General features: G+C 41.9%; 1 protein-coding gene across 7 annotated transcripts in view; it reads left to right on the forward strand.

Annotated features, from left to right (window-relative positions):
• Positions 1-17,950, forward strand: part of LOC134359321 (ATP-binding cassette sub-family C member 9-like) — a 199,682-nt gene that overhangs the window by 129,040 nt on the left and 52,692 nt on the right. For all 7 annotated transcript variants that reach the window (XM_063072379.1, XM_063072377.1, XM_063072373.1 and 4 more), the window contains 4 exons: positions 453-578; positions 3,746-3,845; positions 7,670-7,911; positions 10,458-10,615. In XM_063072379.1, coding sequence (XP_062928449.1) covers positions 453-578; positions 3,746-3,845; positions 7,670-7,911; positions 10,458-10,615 — 626 coding nt within the window. The remainder of the gene's footprint in view (positions 1-452; positions 579-3,745; positions 3,846-7,669; positions 7,912-10,457; positions 10,616-17,950) is intronic.

Below are 17,950 nucleotides of genomic sequence, written 5' to 3' on the forward strand. Positions count from 1 at the left end.
CCCCTCCCCCTCCCACTTTCAAATCTCTTACTAGCTCTTCTTTCAGTTAGTCCTGACGAATGGTCCCGGCCTGAAACGTCAACTGTACCTCTACCAATAGATGCTGCCTGGCCTGCTGCGTTCCACCGGTACTTCTTGTGTGCGTTGCTTGAATTTCCAGCATCTGCAGATTCTCTCGTGTATTGCTCATCCCTATTTGCCTTTGTGAACTATTTACAGCTTTGTGCCTTACAAATCACTTTCAGCATCATCCTCTTGGGGTAGGTCTACAGACACATACAGCAGATTTTCAAAGACACTTCACTGTATCTTGGTACATATGACAACAATAAACCAATTACCAACTACATTCATAGCATGTTGTAACCTATCTTTCAAGCCTGTGACTCTCTAAGGATAGTAGATGAATTTCAGCTCAGCTAAGAGGCTGGCATTTTTTTTTTATCATCCAGATAATTGCGATGAAAGATGGAACCATCATTAGAGAAGGCACCTTGAAGGATTTTCAGCACCATGACGTAGAACTGTATGAGCAATGGAAAACCCTTATGAATCGACAGGATCAGGAATTTGAGAAGGTAATATGTGAAACTCCAGGAAGCATCCTTGAGAATATATGCAACCAGCCTGTCAGATGAACCACTTGTATGTCTGATTGCTAAGATTTATTTTCTGTTAACTGTAACTGAGAGAAAAATACAAGGAAGCAGCACGCCTCTCATTTCTGGATTTAACTCCTCTCCTTCTCAGGGAAGTGTTCTTCGTGAGCCCAAGCAAAGCAGCAAGGCATGGTGAATGTGTAACAAAAACAGAAAATGCTGGAAATAACTTCTGTGGAGAGAGAAACAGAAATAATGGTTGAAGTTTAAGACCATTCAGAAAAAATAAAGTTAGTTTAGATGACAAGGTGAGAGAAGGTAATGGTGGAGCAAAGGAAATTCCCCTGTTAGGGTGAGACTGGATTACATTATGTGGGAGTTAAAGCTTAGCTTTATTTTGAAACATGCAGTGAAATGTGTCATTTGCAACAAATCAAGTCAGTGTATGTCGGTATGCTTCCAGTACCAACGTAACATGTCTTCAATTCACTAATCCTAATGATTTTTTGGAATGTGGGAGGAAACCAGAGCAACTGGAGGAAACCCAGACTATTACGGGAGAATGTAAAAAAAAACCTTACAGATGGTGGTGTAAATCAAACCCCTGTGTTACTCAGTGACACGTTGCACTAACTGCTACACTTTATAATCAAATTATGCTTCTTTATTTGTAGCAGAGTCTGGTTTTGCAATTGTGGTCCAGGCTAAAAATCCATGAAACTGCCCATAAAAGAAACACATTTGCAGCAAATGTCAATGCCATGGTCACAAAGAAGGCTTTTGCTATCCTTCACTGTCTTCAATGCCAGTGAAACACAAGGGCAAGCAGTTTCAAAAGCCATCAAAATCTACAAGGAGTTTAATAGTCACATTCACAGTTGACTTTACCAGGACATAGAACACTGTTGTCCATCTTCGGGAAAGGCATCCTAATGTATAGTGCTAAATGTCTACAAAAGTGGGCAATGATGTTATTAGCCTATGATTTTGACATCAAGTACAGATATGATTTTGAAATCAAGAACCATGGGTGTTAAAGTGGCATAGCCCTGGTTGACGCCTATGCCAAATAACCAAAGGTCAACAAAGACACATCCTACTATTCAACATCTGCTGGAAATCTTCAGCCCCTTTGGGATGCGAGAAATGTTCGTTTCTGACAATGGCACCTAATTCAGTTCACAGCGGTTTGCTGTATTCTGCCGGAACAGTGGAATTATCCACATCTGCTCACCTCTTATCATCCACTGTCCAACAGTGGATACCTTAAAACAATCACTTCTGAAATCAAGAGGGGTAGGAACATTGGCTGAGCATCTTTACACATTTCTGCTGACATATCGAGTCACATCGCATCCAAGCCTTGAGAGGAAGTCTCCAGCTCCAGTGCTTTTGTGAAGAAAACTGTGCACAGTGTTGGATGCAATGCTGCCATAGCAACCACATCCAAGATGGCAGATGGTCAGGTGCTCAAAGGCAGCCACACTGACCTTGGTCGAAGGGTGAAATCATTCATGTCTGGATCTGCAGTGTGGCCAGACAGTATCACAATGGGCAAGACCCCTGGATACCGGGCCAGATTGTCAAACAAATGGGGAAAGTGGTCTACGAAGTTATCGTAGATAGACGTCACTTGCATCGCCACATCAACCAGTTGCGACCATGTGCTCCCAAAGGCCCAAGTTTGTCGGACAGATCACCAAACACAGAGCTAGACTTTTCATCTCTTACCGGAAGTGTTTGATTTACCCTGACTGAACTAACCTCCAGCACGAGCACAGTTGCAAGCAACATCGCAACCAACATCGCAACAAGCAAGTGACAGCCTGCTACTACTAAGAAGGAGTGGTCACCAATGGAAGCAGCCTGTTCCAATCCAAGTCAACCCTTGTCTCAAATCCTGCAGGTAATCATCGTCATGAAGGAAGTATTACAACGAGCTGAAACAACTAACACTCATTGGTCAACTGAAACCAATCCCAGGCTGACATTCTCTGATCGGTCATTGTTCATATCAACATCTCGAATGTTCTTGGGTAAGGCATTTAAATAGTCATGCTTTGGGATGTACTGTTGAGTTTTGAGATTTTTGTAGTTAAGTAGTTTTACTGAATAAAGGTTTATTCAACTTCTGGCTTTGTTCTATCTCCTGGCGTCGAGTCTCATCTGTAATCATACATGAGTGAAAGCAACACCAGTGACCTGATCTTGTCTAATCTGTGGAATGCGTTTGGGAATGTTTATGCCCTGGCCTGATAGACTATTTGTTTGTATTGAGTAAGCAGCAAAGCATTAGCTCACTTTGTATTCCCTTAGCTGCTTCTGGATATTCAGTTCCAATGGTTACTTCAGAATGGAATATCAGGATTGGAGTTCAATAAGCCATTGATATTACAGTATCTAATTAGATTAGAGAGCAAAAGCAAAATATACCCCGGCACTTAAGTTTTGTTTTGTCATCAGTACTGACCTATTGTAAAATAACATCCTTTCTGCACCTGATCATTCTGAGCCTAAGGATGCCTCTGCACTGACATTTCTCATTTGTTTATGAGATGTAGATATTGTGGGCAAGTTCAAATTTTATTTAACCACCACTAAAATACCCCAGAAATCAGTCCGGGCGGATGATCTCAACCCAAAGTGCAATCTGTGTCTCTCTCTCGACAGACGCTGCCTGACCTGCTGAGTGCCTCCAGCAGCAATTTTATTTGATTTCCAAATCTGCAGTCTCTTTTGTTTCTAATTTACATTTGAACTCATTAACTTGTTTGGCTGTATAGAACATAGTTTTAAATCAGTCATGCTCTTCTGCCATGAGAGTCAAACTTTTGTCTCCAGGTCTTGGGATTCTCATCTAATCGTCAGACTGCTACGGAAATGTAAATGCAGAGAAGTGTAGGGAAAGTGATCGATATGATATTGCTTTTCTAACAGTATGGCTTAGTTTTAAAAAGTATCCTCCCAAAAAAATGTAATGTTTAGCAGTAAAAGAGAAGATAGCTGTAAGGTGTCATTGGATAATTTAAGCATACATGCACAAATACCCACTGCCTTTAAATTCAAGAAGCTTTAGTGTGAACCCTGACGTGTAATGTGACAATATTTTAATTGAATTTAACAAGACCCTTTCTGTGTTGGTTCAGGAAACAGAAGGTGAAAGTCAGACAATTCTTGAAAGGAAAACCTTGCGCAGAGCGATGTATTCTCGAGAAGCCAAAGCTCAAATGGATGATGAAGATGAAGGTTGGATTTTTTGGTCCTTACTGGTTGCTTGCTATTGAATAGTGCCACTCCTTTCGGGTCCAGAACTATTAGAAAAGGAGGGTTAAAATAGCTGTGGGTCATTTAATCAATGACGTCTCATGAGGTGGGAACCACTTGACCTCCCTTGGCAATTATTTGGGAGGGTTAGCCCTGAGATAGAGGCAATTAAAATGACCACCAGCCCTATCTCCACCACCTTCACCAACTCCAACCCCAGTTGTGGTGTACCCTGGTCTAGTCTTATGCAAACCAGATTTGACAAAATGTAGGCAGAGATCAGAGAGGAGATTCTCCAGCATTCTCACTGTCCCATGTCTCATCTGTACCTCTGGACGAGGTAAAAGGTAGACACTTACAGTGTCCAGAAGTTGAGTAGAAACAAGATATACTAAAACTTTAGCACATTTCTTACCAGCAACCATTCGCCAGTTTGGTGAGAAGTGAATGTTACCTTATCATTTCCATCAACTACCCCACCAACGCCACCTCACCACATGCTAGGGCTGTGTTTCTTTAGGAGATACAGTAATGCCAAAGGAGTTCCAACTAGGATGATGTTGTAAAGCTGTAACAGGACTTTTACTGGCAAAGAACATAGAACATAGAAATTTATAGTACATTACAGTCCCTTCCGCCCACAATGTTGTGCTGACCACGTAACGGACTCTAGAGACGGCCTAGAAGGTGCATAGCCCTCTATTTTTCTAAGCTCCATGTACCTATCTAAGAGGCTCTTAAAAGACCCTATCGTATCCGTTGCACCACAGTCGCCAGCAGTGCGTTCCACACACCCACTACTCTCTGTGTGGAAAAACTTACCCCTGACATCCCCTTGGTACCCATTTCCAAGCACTTTAAATCTACGCCCCCTTGTTTTAGCCATTTCAGCCCTGGGAAAAAGCCTCTGGCTATCCACACGATCAACGCCCGTCATCATCTTATATACCTCTATCAGGTCACCGTTCATCCTCCATCGCTCCAAGGAGAAAAGGCCAAGTACACTCAACCTATTTTCATAAAATACACCCTCCAATCCAGGCAACATCCTTGTAAATCTCCTCTGCACTCTCTCTATAGTTAGATAGATAGATAGATAGATAAACTTTATTAATCCCGAGGGAAATTTGGTTTCGTTACAGCCACACCAACCAAGAATAGAGTATAGCAATACAAATAAACCCCAGCAGTCAAACAACAAAATGCAAAACTATGCCAGATGGAAAATAAGTCCAGGACCAGTCTTGGCTCAGGGTGTCTGACCCTCCACGGGAGGAGCTGCACGTTCGATGGTCACAGGCAGGAACGACCTCCCGTGCCGCCAAGTGTTGTATCACGGTGGAATGTGGCCGAATTCCAACAATAAAAAGTTCAGTATCCAGTCTGCAAACACGTTCCTCGATCGTAATATGACCCGAATTGCACCATCTGTTGTTAGCCAGATCAGTAAGCACCCCAATCCTTCACGCTTACCACTCTCGGTGCACTTCCGGTCAGGCGGAATGGTATTACCCACCAAACTCCTCTTCTCCAAAAGTCTCTGTTGTCTCAACCCGGTCCTCTTTCCGCGGCTTTGTAATCCCCCTCTGCCTGCTCTGTGTGTTTTCCTCCAGATTTCAGCAGGGGTGTCTGCCGCTCTGTTCGCTAAGCCGGCCGGAATTTGCCGGACTGTGGAATACACCATGCGACCTTGCTTCTGTCCCACGTGTCGGGATGTAACCATTTCCAGCGCTAAAGAAAACCCAAATAAAACTCTCCCTACCAGCACATTAGAGAGGGTGCAGCTTCAACGTGTTACCGTGCAAAAAAAATACAAAAAATAACATAAATTAAAAGTAAGAAGAAGAAAGTAAAAGAATAGATCGGAACGGCTGTACCAGGCTGCATGCACGACCGGCGCGTGCGCACTTATCCATATCCTTCCTGTAGTTAAGTGACCAGAACTAGAGAGTTAGTTAAAATTCTGTAGAGGTCCCAATATAAGCCCCAAATCTTCCATAACCAAAAGTAGGCAATCCAGGAGTGCACAAAACACAAGAAAATTGTAGGATTAGGCCACACGGACCTTCAATCCTGCCCTACCATTCAAAATGGTCATTACTGATTGATACTGGCCTCAACTCCTCCTCTTTGCTTCTTCCTCTTCCTCTTCCCCATAGTCTTCAATTCCTCAATCTGTCAATTGTTTATCCTTTCCCACCTCACATATATCTAATGATCAGGCCTCCACTCGGGCAGAGAATTCCATAGTTTCACCACCTTCTGGGAGAAGAAATGTCTACATACCTCACTTGTAAATGATTGGCCCTTATATATCCTTGATTAATCATAAATCCGTGATTAGATTGCTGGTGTTAATCCAATGGAAAGCTAACATTTCAAATGGATATTACTGATGATATATAAACAAAGTGTTCTTTTGTCTGGGCTTTCCTCACCGCCAAACATATCAGTTAATTGACAATCCTTGGCAAGCTTTAGCAAAGGTATATCAATTCCATGTCATAGATCATTTGTTCAAAGACTAATCGTCTGAAGTATATTCAGCTGGAAAGCATGTTGGGGTACAAGGAGTGTGGATATATAGTACTGTGCCAAAGTTTTAGATATATATATATATATATATATATATATATATATATATATATATAAATATATATATATATAAATATATAAATATATAATATATACACACACACACACACACACACAGGTGAAACCAGGTGAAGGGGAAGATGGGTGGGTGGGTGAGGGGATAAAAAGTAAGAAGTTTGGTGGTGAAAGAGTAAAGGGTTGAAGAAGAAGCTGTTCTCCTCACCTATCCATCACCTCCCTCTGGTGCCCCTCATCCTATCATCTGTCACATGGTTCATTCTCCTCTCCTATCAGATTTCTTGTTCTTCAGCCCTTTACCTTTTCCACTTAACCCCTCCCAGCTATTCACTACATTGTCCCTCCCCCACCCACCCATCTTCCCCCTCACCTGGTTTCACCTGTCACCAGCCAGATTGTACTCCTCCTCCTCCCCCCCCCGCCCACCTTCTTATTCTGGGTTCTTCTCCCTTCCTTGCCAGTGCCGGTGAAGAACCTCAGCCAAAAAACTCAGCTGTTTATTTCTGTCCTTGGATGCTGCCTGACCTGACGAGTTACCCCAGTATTTTGTATGTGTTGCTCTGGATTTCCAGCATCTGCAGAATCTCTTCTGCTTATGAGCTTTAAGATATGTCTTCTGCTAGCTGGTATTTTCTTGAGTAGACAATAGCATATAGCTTTGTATGTTTAAAGAGAAATAGGCTGTAAGAAGTGAAAGCTTAAAGTAAAACTCTCTTTCTTCCAAGAAGCTGTGGGTCACCTGATGTGTTTGGAGTTGGGGAGGGAGGAGGTCGTCAGCTGAAATCTTTAAAACCAAATCTGGTAGGAGTTAGGAGGATTCTTGCTTCGAAGGTCATGAAGTGAAGGTAGTCACGGAGTTGCAGTCTGCTCAGCTACAACCCACTTCTGTCCAGAACAGATTCCAATGGCTTTTATTTCTGCATTTTGATATAAAAGACATTCACAAGTTAATTGGTTTTTGAAAAGGTTATTGTGTATTATTTCATGTGCATGCTACTTTAAAACCATGCTGAATTCTCTTTTTGCATGATCATAAATGAAATAAAACATAATCAATGTATCAGTTTTCATTTTCCGCTTATTGGAAGCACTTCTTCACTTCTCCAATAGGTACTTCATGCAAAGTACTATTCTTTTATAGTGAAGGTGTAGTATCAGCCAAAATAAATGTTTCTTTCATACTCTGAGGATAGAAGAAGACGAAGAAGATGATGAAGAAGATAACATGTCTACAGTGATGAGGCTTCGGACAAAAATGCCTTGGCGAGCTTTCTGGAGATATCTGACCTCAGGAGGGTTCCTTCTGCTCTTCTTGCTTGTAATTTCCAAGTTACTAAAGCATTCCGTCATGGTGGCCATTGACTTTTGGCTGGCAAAGTGGACATCTGTCCATGTGCGCCAGCCATCATCAGAGAATGGTCAATCACTGGACAAGGTAGGAACTTCCTCTCTAAGTGGTTGGAGTGTAATGATACAGAGGGACTCGGGAAGAGTGTACTACTTGGGAAACAAGAAGTTAACATGAACCCAATTTGGCATTCACCTGAAATGACAGCAATTTACATTTAGTTGATATTACAGTAATTGGAGGAGGTTGGTGGGGGGACAGTATGGAGATAGGTCAAGTAAGTGGAATTGGTGCAGAGTTTCACCCATTAACTTATTGAATGATAGAATAACTTTGGTGAACAGAGTTGTCTACTTTGATGCTTTTTCTTGTGACCTTACATATTTGGGTTGGTGTCCAACTTGCTATGCAGGCATAAAGCTGGTGTTGTATAATGCAAAGCTCCCTAACTTCAGGACATAATATGGCTTGGGTAGTTTCTCAACATGTTGGGTGACTCACCCATCAGAGGCAATATGATAAAAAACTGACCTTACATAGACAGAAGTATCCTGATACAGTACATCATACACAGCAGGGCCAGCGAAGAAGCAAAAACTTAATCCAAGAGGTGGCTTTTCTGATGAATGTTTGAGATTATTCTTCCTTCAAATGAGAATGTTCATAAGCCACAGGTCTGGAGGCGCTTAACAGAGAATTGTTTAATAGGATGAATGGGAAGAGATGAAACGAAGTTTAGGTAAAGATGCAGAGCTTGGAGAAGCCAGTGCCTCATGTATGCGGGTTATTAAAAGTAGCAGGAGGATGTTGGGATCCTTGTTTTGTCTCAATTGAAAAACAATAGATTAGAAAGTAAGGACGTTTTCGACAGTTTTATAAATTACTTGCTAGGCTTCAGAGGAAGTATTCAGTTCCAAGCATTGTACGATAGGGTTGATGTCAAGGTCTTGTGGGTGAGCAGAAATAATTTGTTAAAATGGTCCAGGGATGAATGACATTTACCTATTTATCTGTTCGACTGTACAAGTGGGATGATGAGATCTGTGGAGGCTGCAGTAGTGTCCAGATGAACTTGACTGACAGACCAACTGCACTTTTCAAACCACTTCTGTATGTTTTTAATAAATGTACAGCTTGTTTCCATTCAATCATGATGAAGTTCCCACATGATGCCAGATTCTGGTTAAGTTTCTGAAAATGATTGGGATAACATATTTGTCTTCATCCGTGTGGTGTTTCTGCGGGGGATCCGAAGCGAAGCACTGGATGAGTAAAATGAGTTCAGAGAATGGTGCGAATGTGGAATTCATGTCCACAAGGAGATGCAGAGGTAACCAGTAACGATAAGTTAAATCAGTGCAAGATATGTACCAAGCGTAAAAGTACATGATGAAAAGATGCAGATGTATAAGGTGTACAAGATAATAAGAAGAATAGATCAAGTGGAACCACCGGGGACTTTTTCCCACGGTAGTAATGGCTAATACCAGGGGTCATGATTTTAAGGTGATTGGAGGAAAGGTTTTTATGAAGAGTGATGGGACTGTGGAATGCCCTGTCAAGGTGGTGGTAGAGGCAGATACATTAGGCGTATTTAAAGACTCTTAGATAGGCAGATGGATGGTGAAAAAAAATAAAGGGCTATGCAGGAGGGAAGTCTTAGATTGATCATCCGAACACCATGTCCAGTTTCAGCTGCCTCCCCGTGTCCCTGGATCCCATTAGCTTCAAAAACATAGCTAATTCTTTCTTGAGAATATTTATTGATTTGGTTTCAGTTCCTTTTCTGTGGTAAAGAACTCCACTGGTTCACCACTCTCTGAGAGAAGGCATTTCTCTTCAACTCAGTCCTAAACGGTTTACACTCTGTCCTTAGATTACAGCCCCTGGAATTGAAATCCTTATCCATTCAGAGGAATAATACATCAGTCATGATCGGAATGGTGGAGCAGACTCATAGGGCCAAATGGCCTAATTCAGCTCCTGTGTTTTATGGCTTTATGGCAATCTGGAACATCCTCCCTATATCTAATCTGTCCAGTCCAGTTAGAATTTTGGAGGTTTCTATGAGATCTACTTTCATTCCTCAAAACTCTAGTGAATGTAAGCACAATTAGTCCAGTATATTTTGTTACATCAATTCTACCTCGGAGAAATCGGTATGGTGATTCTGACTGTAATGTGTAAATGCAATATAATTTACAAAGAAAGTTTCATGCCTGTAGTTTTTTTTAAAAAAAGGGGGCAGGGGTAAAAGATTGATTTATTTGGTTGTCATTTTATCACTGGGTGAGTTTTTGATTATAAGCTTTTGAGACCCATTTAAAATAAGTTTATAATAAATTTAGAAAATGAAACTTGATTTAATAAACTCATTTTAAAAGTCCTTTTTGATGCATATTACTGTATGATTGTTTGCTCAGTATAGATTATATCTTTAGTTTTGTCAAAAATATGATGAATTCTTACTCTTTAAAATATCTTCTGGACAATCTAGAACTTTTCAATTTTGATGCAGTGATTTGAAATTTAGACCTTTTGCTGCATAATGGTTACCTAATCAGGTTAGAGTCCAAATAACTGTGTGGGTGATCTCTTTCAGGATGTTGACCCTCTTTCTCTATGCTCCTTAGGACAACCAAAATTACTGCAAAGTATCGTATAGCATCCTGTGCAGTGTGGGGATCATGTTCTGTCTGATTACATCTCTGACTGTTGAGTGGATGGGCCTAACAGCAGCCAAAAATCTCCACCGTAATCTCCTAAACAAGATCATTTTAGCACCAGTGAGGTAAGCTGTAAAAAGTCTTGAATTACATTAATGAAAGAGAATTAATGGAGCATCAATAAAAGTAACATACTTATATGGCACCTTAGTGTAGTGAAATATCTCGAGCACTTCAGAAGACTATTATCTAGCAACATTTATTCAAATGTCTCTATGCCATATAAGGAAACGTTAAGGCAGATCAAAGAGGTTGGCTTTAAGTGTGTTCGTGAAAGAGAGAGAGAGAGAGGAACAGATATTTAAAGAATGAATTTCAGAGATTAGGAATTGGGTGTTTAGAGGCAGTTGTTAAAAGAATTAAGGAATGTACAATAGACCAGCACTCAAAGGACACAGAGAAGTTTGTCTAATACGAGGGGGGGATAATTTTAAGGTGGAAAGTGTAGTGGGATGTCAGAGGTAATTGTTTTTTAAACAAAAAGTGTTGGGTGTACTGAAAATGCTGACAACAGTGGAGGTAGAGGCAGAAAGATTAGGGGCATTTGAGAAACTTTTAGATAAGCACGTGGATGATAGAAAAATGGAGGGCTATGTAGGGGGGAAGGGTTATTTTGATCTTAGATAGAGAATGTTAAACGGTCAGAACAACATTGTGGGCCACAGAGCTTGTACTGTGCTGTAATGTTCTATGTTCTAAGCTGAAGTAGGATTATCATCTATGAATCAGAATCAGCTTTATCATCACTGGCATATGTTGTTTTGTGGCAGCAGTACAGTGCAAGACATAAAATATACTATAAATCATAATCAGAAATATTGTAAGAAGCTGTTCCAGAAACATTGAGTGTTGTGCCTTCAAGCTCCTGTACCTCCTCTCTGATGGCAGTAATGAGAATGTTCTGGGTGCTAGTATCAGCCATTTAGATTTGAACAGAGGGAACACGATTAAGAAGTTTGAAAATGATATAAACATTTCCTGTCCTGACGAAGGGTCTCGGCCTGAAATGTCGACTGTACCTCTTCCTAGAGATGCTGCCTGGCCTGCTGCGTTCACCAGCAACTTTGATGTGTGTTGCCTAAATATTGCCTTGCAGTTGTTAGGGATAAAAAAAAAACCCTTAAATAGGAAGAGGTCCAGTAGGGAGAATTGATAAATAAAATTATCTTGACAGAAGAATGGGATATTCAAGAACAGCAAACAAGACAAGGGAATTCATGATAAATTTGAGGCATGCATTAACCATGTATCTTACAAAGTTTATCCTCAAGTTTCTTGTGGTGATGGGATCAATAATTGTGGTGGTTAGAGCATGGAGTATAAAACCAGAATGGTATAAACCACTGATTAAGGTGCACCTGGATATAGAATATAGTTCTAGTTACACACATTACAGGAAATACTCGATAAAACCCAAGTGGATGCAGAGAAACTTACAAAGGCAATGTACAGTTGAAGATCAGAGGGGCAGAGGAGAGCTTCAGCTGAGGTGTATGCAATCCTCAGGGGGCTGGATAAGGTTAACACAAGGAACCTTAGTGACCAGGTGGTTTAGAATGAAAAGTCATTCGGAGAACGATTAGCGGTGAAATGGGTGAATATGTTTCACCAGAGTATGGAGGGGTCCTGGAAGAGTAGTAGAAGTAGACACCTTTACCACATTTAAAAAGCACTTGGTTCTTAAAGTGCCACAGCCCATAAGGTACAGATAGAGAGCTGGAGTAGTCAGGATAACTTTCTTCTTCTAGCATGGACTGTGGTGGGTCCAGTGACTTCCTTTGTGCCATGCATTCCCTGAATTTAGTGGTTCTGTCAGCTATCTGCTTGGTCTACACCCGGATACCGAAGTCCACAGCATTGTTCAGGGCTTGGTTTCTAACTCCTTTTCCAGTGTATGTCCTTCTGGCCTCTGGTAGGAATGTAGAACATGGCACAGAACATGAAAAGGCCCTTCGGCCCACAATGTTGTGCCACACTAATTAACCTAATAATTCCTGAATGCACTCTGCCTGCACATGATGCATATCCCTCCGTTCCCTGCATCTTCATGTGCCTACCTCGGCATCACTGTTGTTCCTGCGTCTACCACCAGCTGTGACAGCACAATTCAGGCACGGAGCACATTTTGTGTGGATAAACATGCCTCGCAAGGCTCCTTTCAACCTTTTTCCTTCCATCTTCAGTGCATTTGTTGTTGTCCGACTCTTTGTGACCTCATAGACCATAGGATCCATAGGGTTTCATGATACAGAAGTGGACAGGCCTCTCTTGCACACAGGTACTGCTGCTGCCCAGGTTGGGACCTGGCTGGGTTTGAACTCAGAACCATCTGCCTTGAAGCCCAGTGCTGATGCCACTACACCACCACCTCCCAGTATTAAACACTTCAACTTCAGGTAAAAGATACTATCTATGGCCCTGATAATCTTGGATATTTCCATCAGTTATCCATCAGCCTCTGCCACTCCAAAGAAATGATCGAAGTTTGTCCAACCTCTGCTTGTGTAACATGCCCTGTAATCCAGGCAGCATCCTGGTTAGTGCCTCCTGCACCTTCTCCAAAGCCTCCACCTCCTTGCTATTGGGGCGGCATAGAAAACTAGCAGTGAGCCTAACACTATTACAGTGCCAGAGGCCTGGGTTCGGCTCTACTGCTGTCTGATGGGAGTTTGTACGTTCTCCCCATGACATGTGGGTTTCCTCCAGGTGCTCCCATTCTCCACCCCGCCCCCCACATCCCCAAGACCTACATATTTGTACGTTAATTTGTCATCTCAGTGTAACTGGGTGGTTTGGGCTTGTTGGGCCAGAAGGGCTTGTGAATGACGAAGGGTCTCGGCCTGAACCGTCGACTGTGCCTCTTCCAAGAGATGCTGCCTGGCCTGCTGCGTTCACCAGCAACTTTGATGTGTGGGGCTTGTTAACAAATGGGCTCTCTAAATACAATAAAGTACAAAAGGTGGCCAGGTAGCTAAACTGAGTAGAGTCTGGTTCATTGTAACCACATTTATCAATGTGTTACCACTTTTAAAATGTTGTGCTCCATTTTGTAATTATAAGGAGATTGGGGTTTAGAATTTTTACCAGACCTTTCTCATTTCTACCTCAGAACCTGTCCATTCCTTCCTAATCAAATTGTCCAAAGATTTCCTGCCCTCCCCTATGGTGGTACACGTAGGCCCACCCCATCAACGGTAGGAGTTTGTGCAGCATGGCACACAGACACCATACTGACAGGGGTGAACTGAAGAGATAAGTTGCTGCATTCCTGTCTCTGGTCCCACTGTTACTTCCCAGGACTGGTGAATCTGAATGAGATTGGTCTGGTATGGTCTGAAATTTTTTTCTAATAATCGCTGAGAAATGAATCAAAGTGCTTCACATGCATCAACTTACTTTAGAACATTAATCACAGAACAGTACAACCAAGAACCAGGCCATTCAGCCCACCACATCTGTGCTAACCACTATACCCACCTGAATTAATCCCACCTGAACTAATCCCATCTGCCTGCACGTCGTCTATATCCCTCTAATCCCTGTCTGTTCATTTGTCTCTCTTAATGCCTCTTAAATATTGTCATCTCCAGCCTTCTGTAGCAACACATTACAGGAAGCATTACAGGAAAGTGCTCTGTTTTAAAGAAAAACTTGCTTCACACTGTAGCACTATTCTATCAGTTTGCCCACCTCCCCATGCCCTAGAACTCCAAAAACAGTTTGAGGTTTTCCAATGTCTCATTATAGCTAGTCACCTTTAATCCAGGTGAGATCCAAGGAAATCTCTTCTGCCACCTCTCCAAAGCCTTCACATCAAAATTGTATACAATATGACCAATGTGGCCTAACTGAAGTTTTATACAGCTGCAATATGACAGGATAATGGTACAATTTGAATTCTTCCAACTTTTTTACTCAATGGCCCAATGATGGCAAATAATGTATATGTCTTCTTTGCCATGTGTTTCCATTTTCAGGCACCTCTAGATCCCACTGTACATCAGTGGCCCCAAGTCCTGCCATTTGCTGTGTATTTTCCTCATACATTTGACCCTCCAAATTGTAAAACCTCACATTTATTTGGATTGAACATCATTTGCCTCTCTTCCACTCTTATTTCTAGCTGCTCAATATCCATCAGTAACATTGGCAACCTTCCTCACTGTCCACAACTCCACTATTTTTTGTGTCATCTGCAAACTTACTAATCAGATAATCTACATTTTCATCCAAGTGAATATATTAATATATATTGCAAATAACAGATGTCCCAACAGAACACCACTGGTGTCAGAGACTTCCAGTCAAAAGAACACACCTCTGCCACTATCTTTTGTGACCAAGCCAAATTTAGATCCCTGTTACCAACTTGCACGATTTTAAAGTGATGAGAAAAGGAAAATAAAAAGCAAGCTTGTGAGGTTATTCTACATAGGGAAGGAATGGGGCTGTGGAAAATGGAAGGTTCCTCTGCTCATCTTCAGATTTACAATTTTCACGTCTAGTACAGTTCTTGAGCAGACAGAACTCAATTCCCCTTCTCCTCTAATGAAGGAAAGCTGTACTGGACTTCAAGCACTTGGCCCAATTAAGTCTGTATTCTCTGTCTTGTTCGCTAAATCATAAAATGGTGTCAATGCAGCATCTTAACAATCTTGGACTAACAATCAAATGACCCAAATGTCAATACATCATGACAGCTATGATATTTAACTAAAGTGAATAAGCTAGAATTTCAGAGAAAAATAACTTCTTAAATTGACATGAGATATCATCTGGTCCACAGACACTATTCCTGGGAGAAAGTTTGCCATTCTGGATTGGTTCAATCTGTTTATGGCTTCAGGCATATCCCATTTCATTGACCCTTAAATACTTTCCAAAAAGAATTAGCAGACCATTCAATTGTACCATTATCTCTACGATTTAACAGAAAAAGACTGAAAACATAAAGGGACACGACTTCAAAATTCAAAATTGTCAAAGTTGTGCCCAGCTCTGTTGACCTCACAAAATCCTGCTCCCAAAGACCTGGGGACTTTTGCTTAAGTTGGAAGAGCTGTCCCACAGGCTGGCCGTGTAACAGTTTGATCCAGTCATTCTTGCAAAATCTTGTCTTTCAGACAAGGCGTCAGCCTCCTCTGTTGCAATCCCTGGGCACGGGTCAGTCCCACCAACAGAACAAGTCCACCTACGGCGACAGGGAAGTGGTGTACAGGCAGAAGGGTGTGGGCCAAAGAGCCTTTACATTCATCTCACACACTCTTCCAGTAGCCAATGAAGCAACACTCCTCTGTTTTAAAACGTTTGGAAGTAGTGCTGAAAGTAGCAGAGGCATAGAATCTACTATGTGTAGAGGATTTCATTGCCCATCACCAAGTATGGTAGCAGTACCAATGAGTGAGATGGTTGAGACCTGAAGGGTAGAACTGCCACATTAGTCAAGTTTTATAGACCAAAGAAGACTAACCCAATAATCTGCATCCCAGAGCACTACAGGAAGTCATTGTATTGTGGTTATTGTCCAGAATTCTTAGGATTCTGGAGCGTGACTCACAGATTGAAGGGTGACAAATGTAAACCCACTATTTCCAAGTGGAAAAGGGAAGAAAAAGTACAGGGAGTTACAAACGAGTGAACCTAACCTCAGTACTGTGTTAAATTCTCAATTATGTGCTTACACTTTTAAAAAGCTCACACAAAGGACGATGGTAGTGGTGGTTGGAGGTCAATCATCTCCACCTCAGGACATCACTGCAGGAGTTCCTCAGGGAAGTGTCCTAGGACCAACCATCTTCAGCTGCTTCATCAAATCTTTCCTTCCTTATAAGGTCAGAAGTGGGGATGTTCACAGATGACTGCACAATGTTCTGCACCGTTCGTGACTCTTCAGATAGTGAAGCAGTTCATACCCAAATGCAGCAGGAGCTGGACAATATCCAGGCTTGGGCTGACAAGTGGCAAATGACATTCAAACCACGTAAGTGCCAGGCAATGACCATCTCCAACAAGAGAGGCTCTACATCATCCCTTGACATTCAGTGGCATCACCATCACTGAATCCCCTACTATCAACATCCTGGGGGTTACCATTGACAGGAAACTGAACTGGTCTAGCCATATAAATGGCTACCAGAGCAGGTCAAAGACTAGGAATCCTGCGGTGTGTAACTCACCTCCTGACACGCCAAGCCTGTCCACCATCTCCAAAGCTCAGGTTAGGAGTGTAATGGAATGTTCGCCACTCACCTGGATGAGTGCAGCTCCATCAACTTTCAGATGCTTGACACCATCCAGTTCAAGGCAGCCGACTTGATTGGTACCCCTTCCACAAGCATCCAATCCCTCCTCCATCGATAGACAGTTGCAGCAGTGTGTTCTATCTACAAGATGCACTGCAACAACACACCAAAGTTCCTAAGGCAGCACCTTCCAGACCCACGGCCAATACCATCTAGAAGGACGAGAACAGCAGATACCTGGAAACACTACCACTTGGAAATCCCCCTCCAAGTCACTCACCATCCTAACTTGGAAACATATTGCTGTTCCTTCATTGGTATTGGTTCAAAATCATGGAATTCCCCCTCCCTAACAGCACTGCAGGTGTACCAATACCTCAGGGACTGCAGCGGTTCAAAAACGCAGCTCATCCCCACCTTCTCAAGGGCAACTAGGGATGGGCAATAAATGCTAGCTTGGCACATCCTGTAAATGAATTTAAAAAAAACACTTTGAAAGGATTACCAGGGATTACAGGGCTTTGTTGAGATCCCATATGGACTCTCATTGTCTGAGAAAGGATGTTGGCATGAACATTGAACTTATCAACACTAAACTAATTCCACAACCTATGGACTCTACAACTCATGTTCTGAGTATTATTTATTTGCTTGTTTTTTTGTATCTGCACAGGTTGTCTTCTTTTGCACAGTGGTTGGTTGTCCTTCCTTGTATGTCATTGACTCTATTGTATTCTTTGTTCTACTGTGAATGCCTGCAAGAAAATGAATCCCAGGGCAGTATTTGGTGAGATATACATACTGTGAACTTTGAACTTTGGAGGGAGAACTGAGAAGGTTCATTAGATCCAGTTTCCTGGGATGGGAGGGCTGAAAATATGAGGAGAGATCAAGTCAATTAGACATGTATTCTCTGAAGTAGAGAACAATGAGAGGGGGTCCCATAGACCTATCAAATTCAAACTGAACAACAGACAATGCAGGAAAGATGTTCCTGGTGGTTGGAGTTTCAAAACCATGGTTCAGAGCTTTAGGATGGTTGGCATGCTATTTAGAGCAGTGAAATATCTTCATCAGTGGTTGGTGAACTCATGGGATTCTCTACTACTGATGGAAGTAGAGGTTAAATCTTAAATTCAAATCAATATCATTTGTGTA

Source organism: Mobula hypostoma, chromosome 20, assembly GCF_963921235.1.
Source record: "Mobula hypostoma chromosome 20, sMobHyp1.1, whole genome shotgun sequence".
In the NCBI taxonomy this organism is placed as follows: domain Eukaryota; kingdom Metazoa; phylum Chordata; class Chondrichthyes; order Myliobatiformes; family Myliobatidae; genus Mobula; species Mobula hypostoma.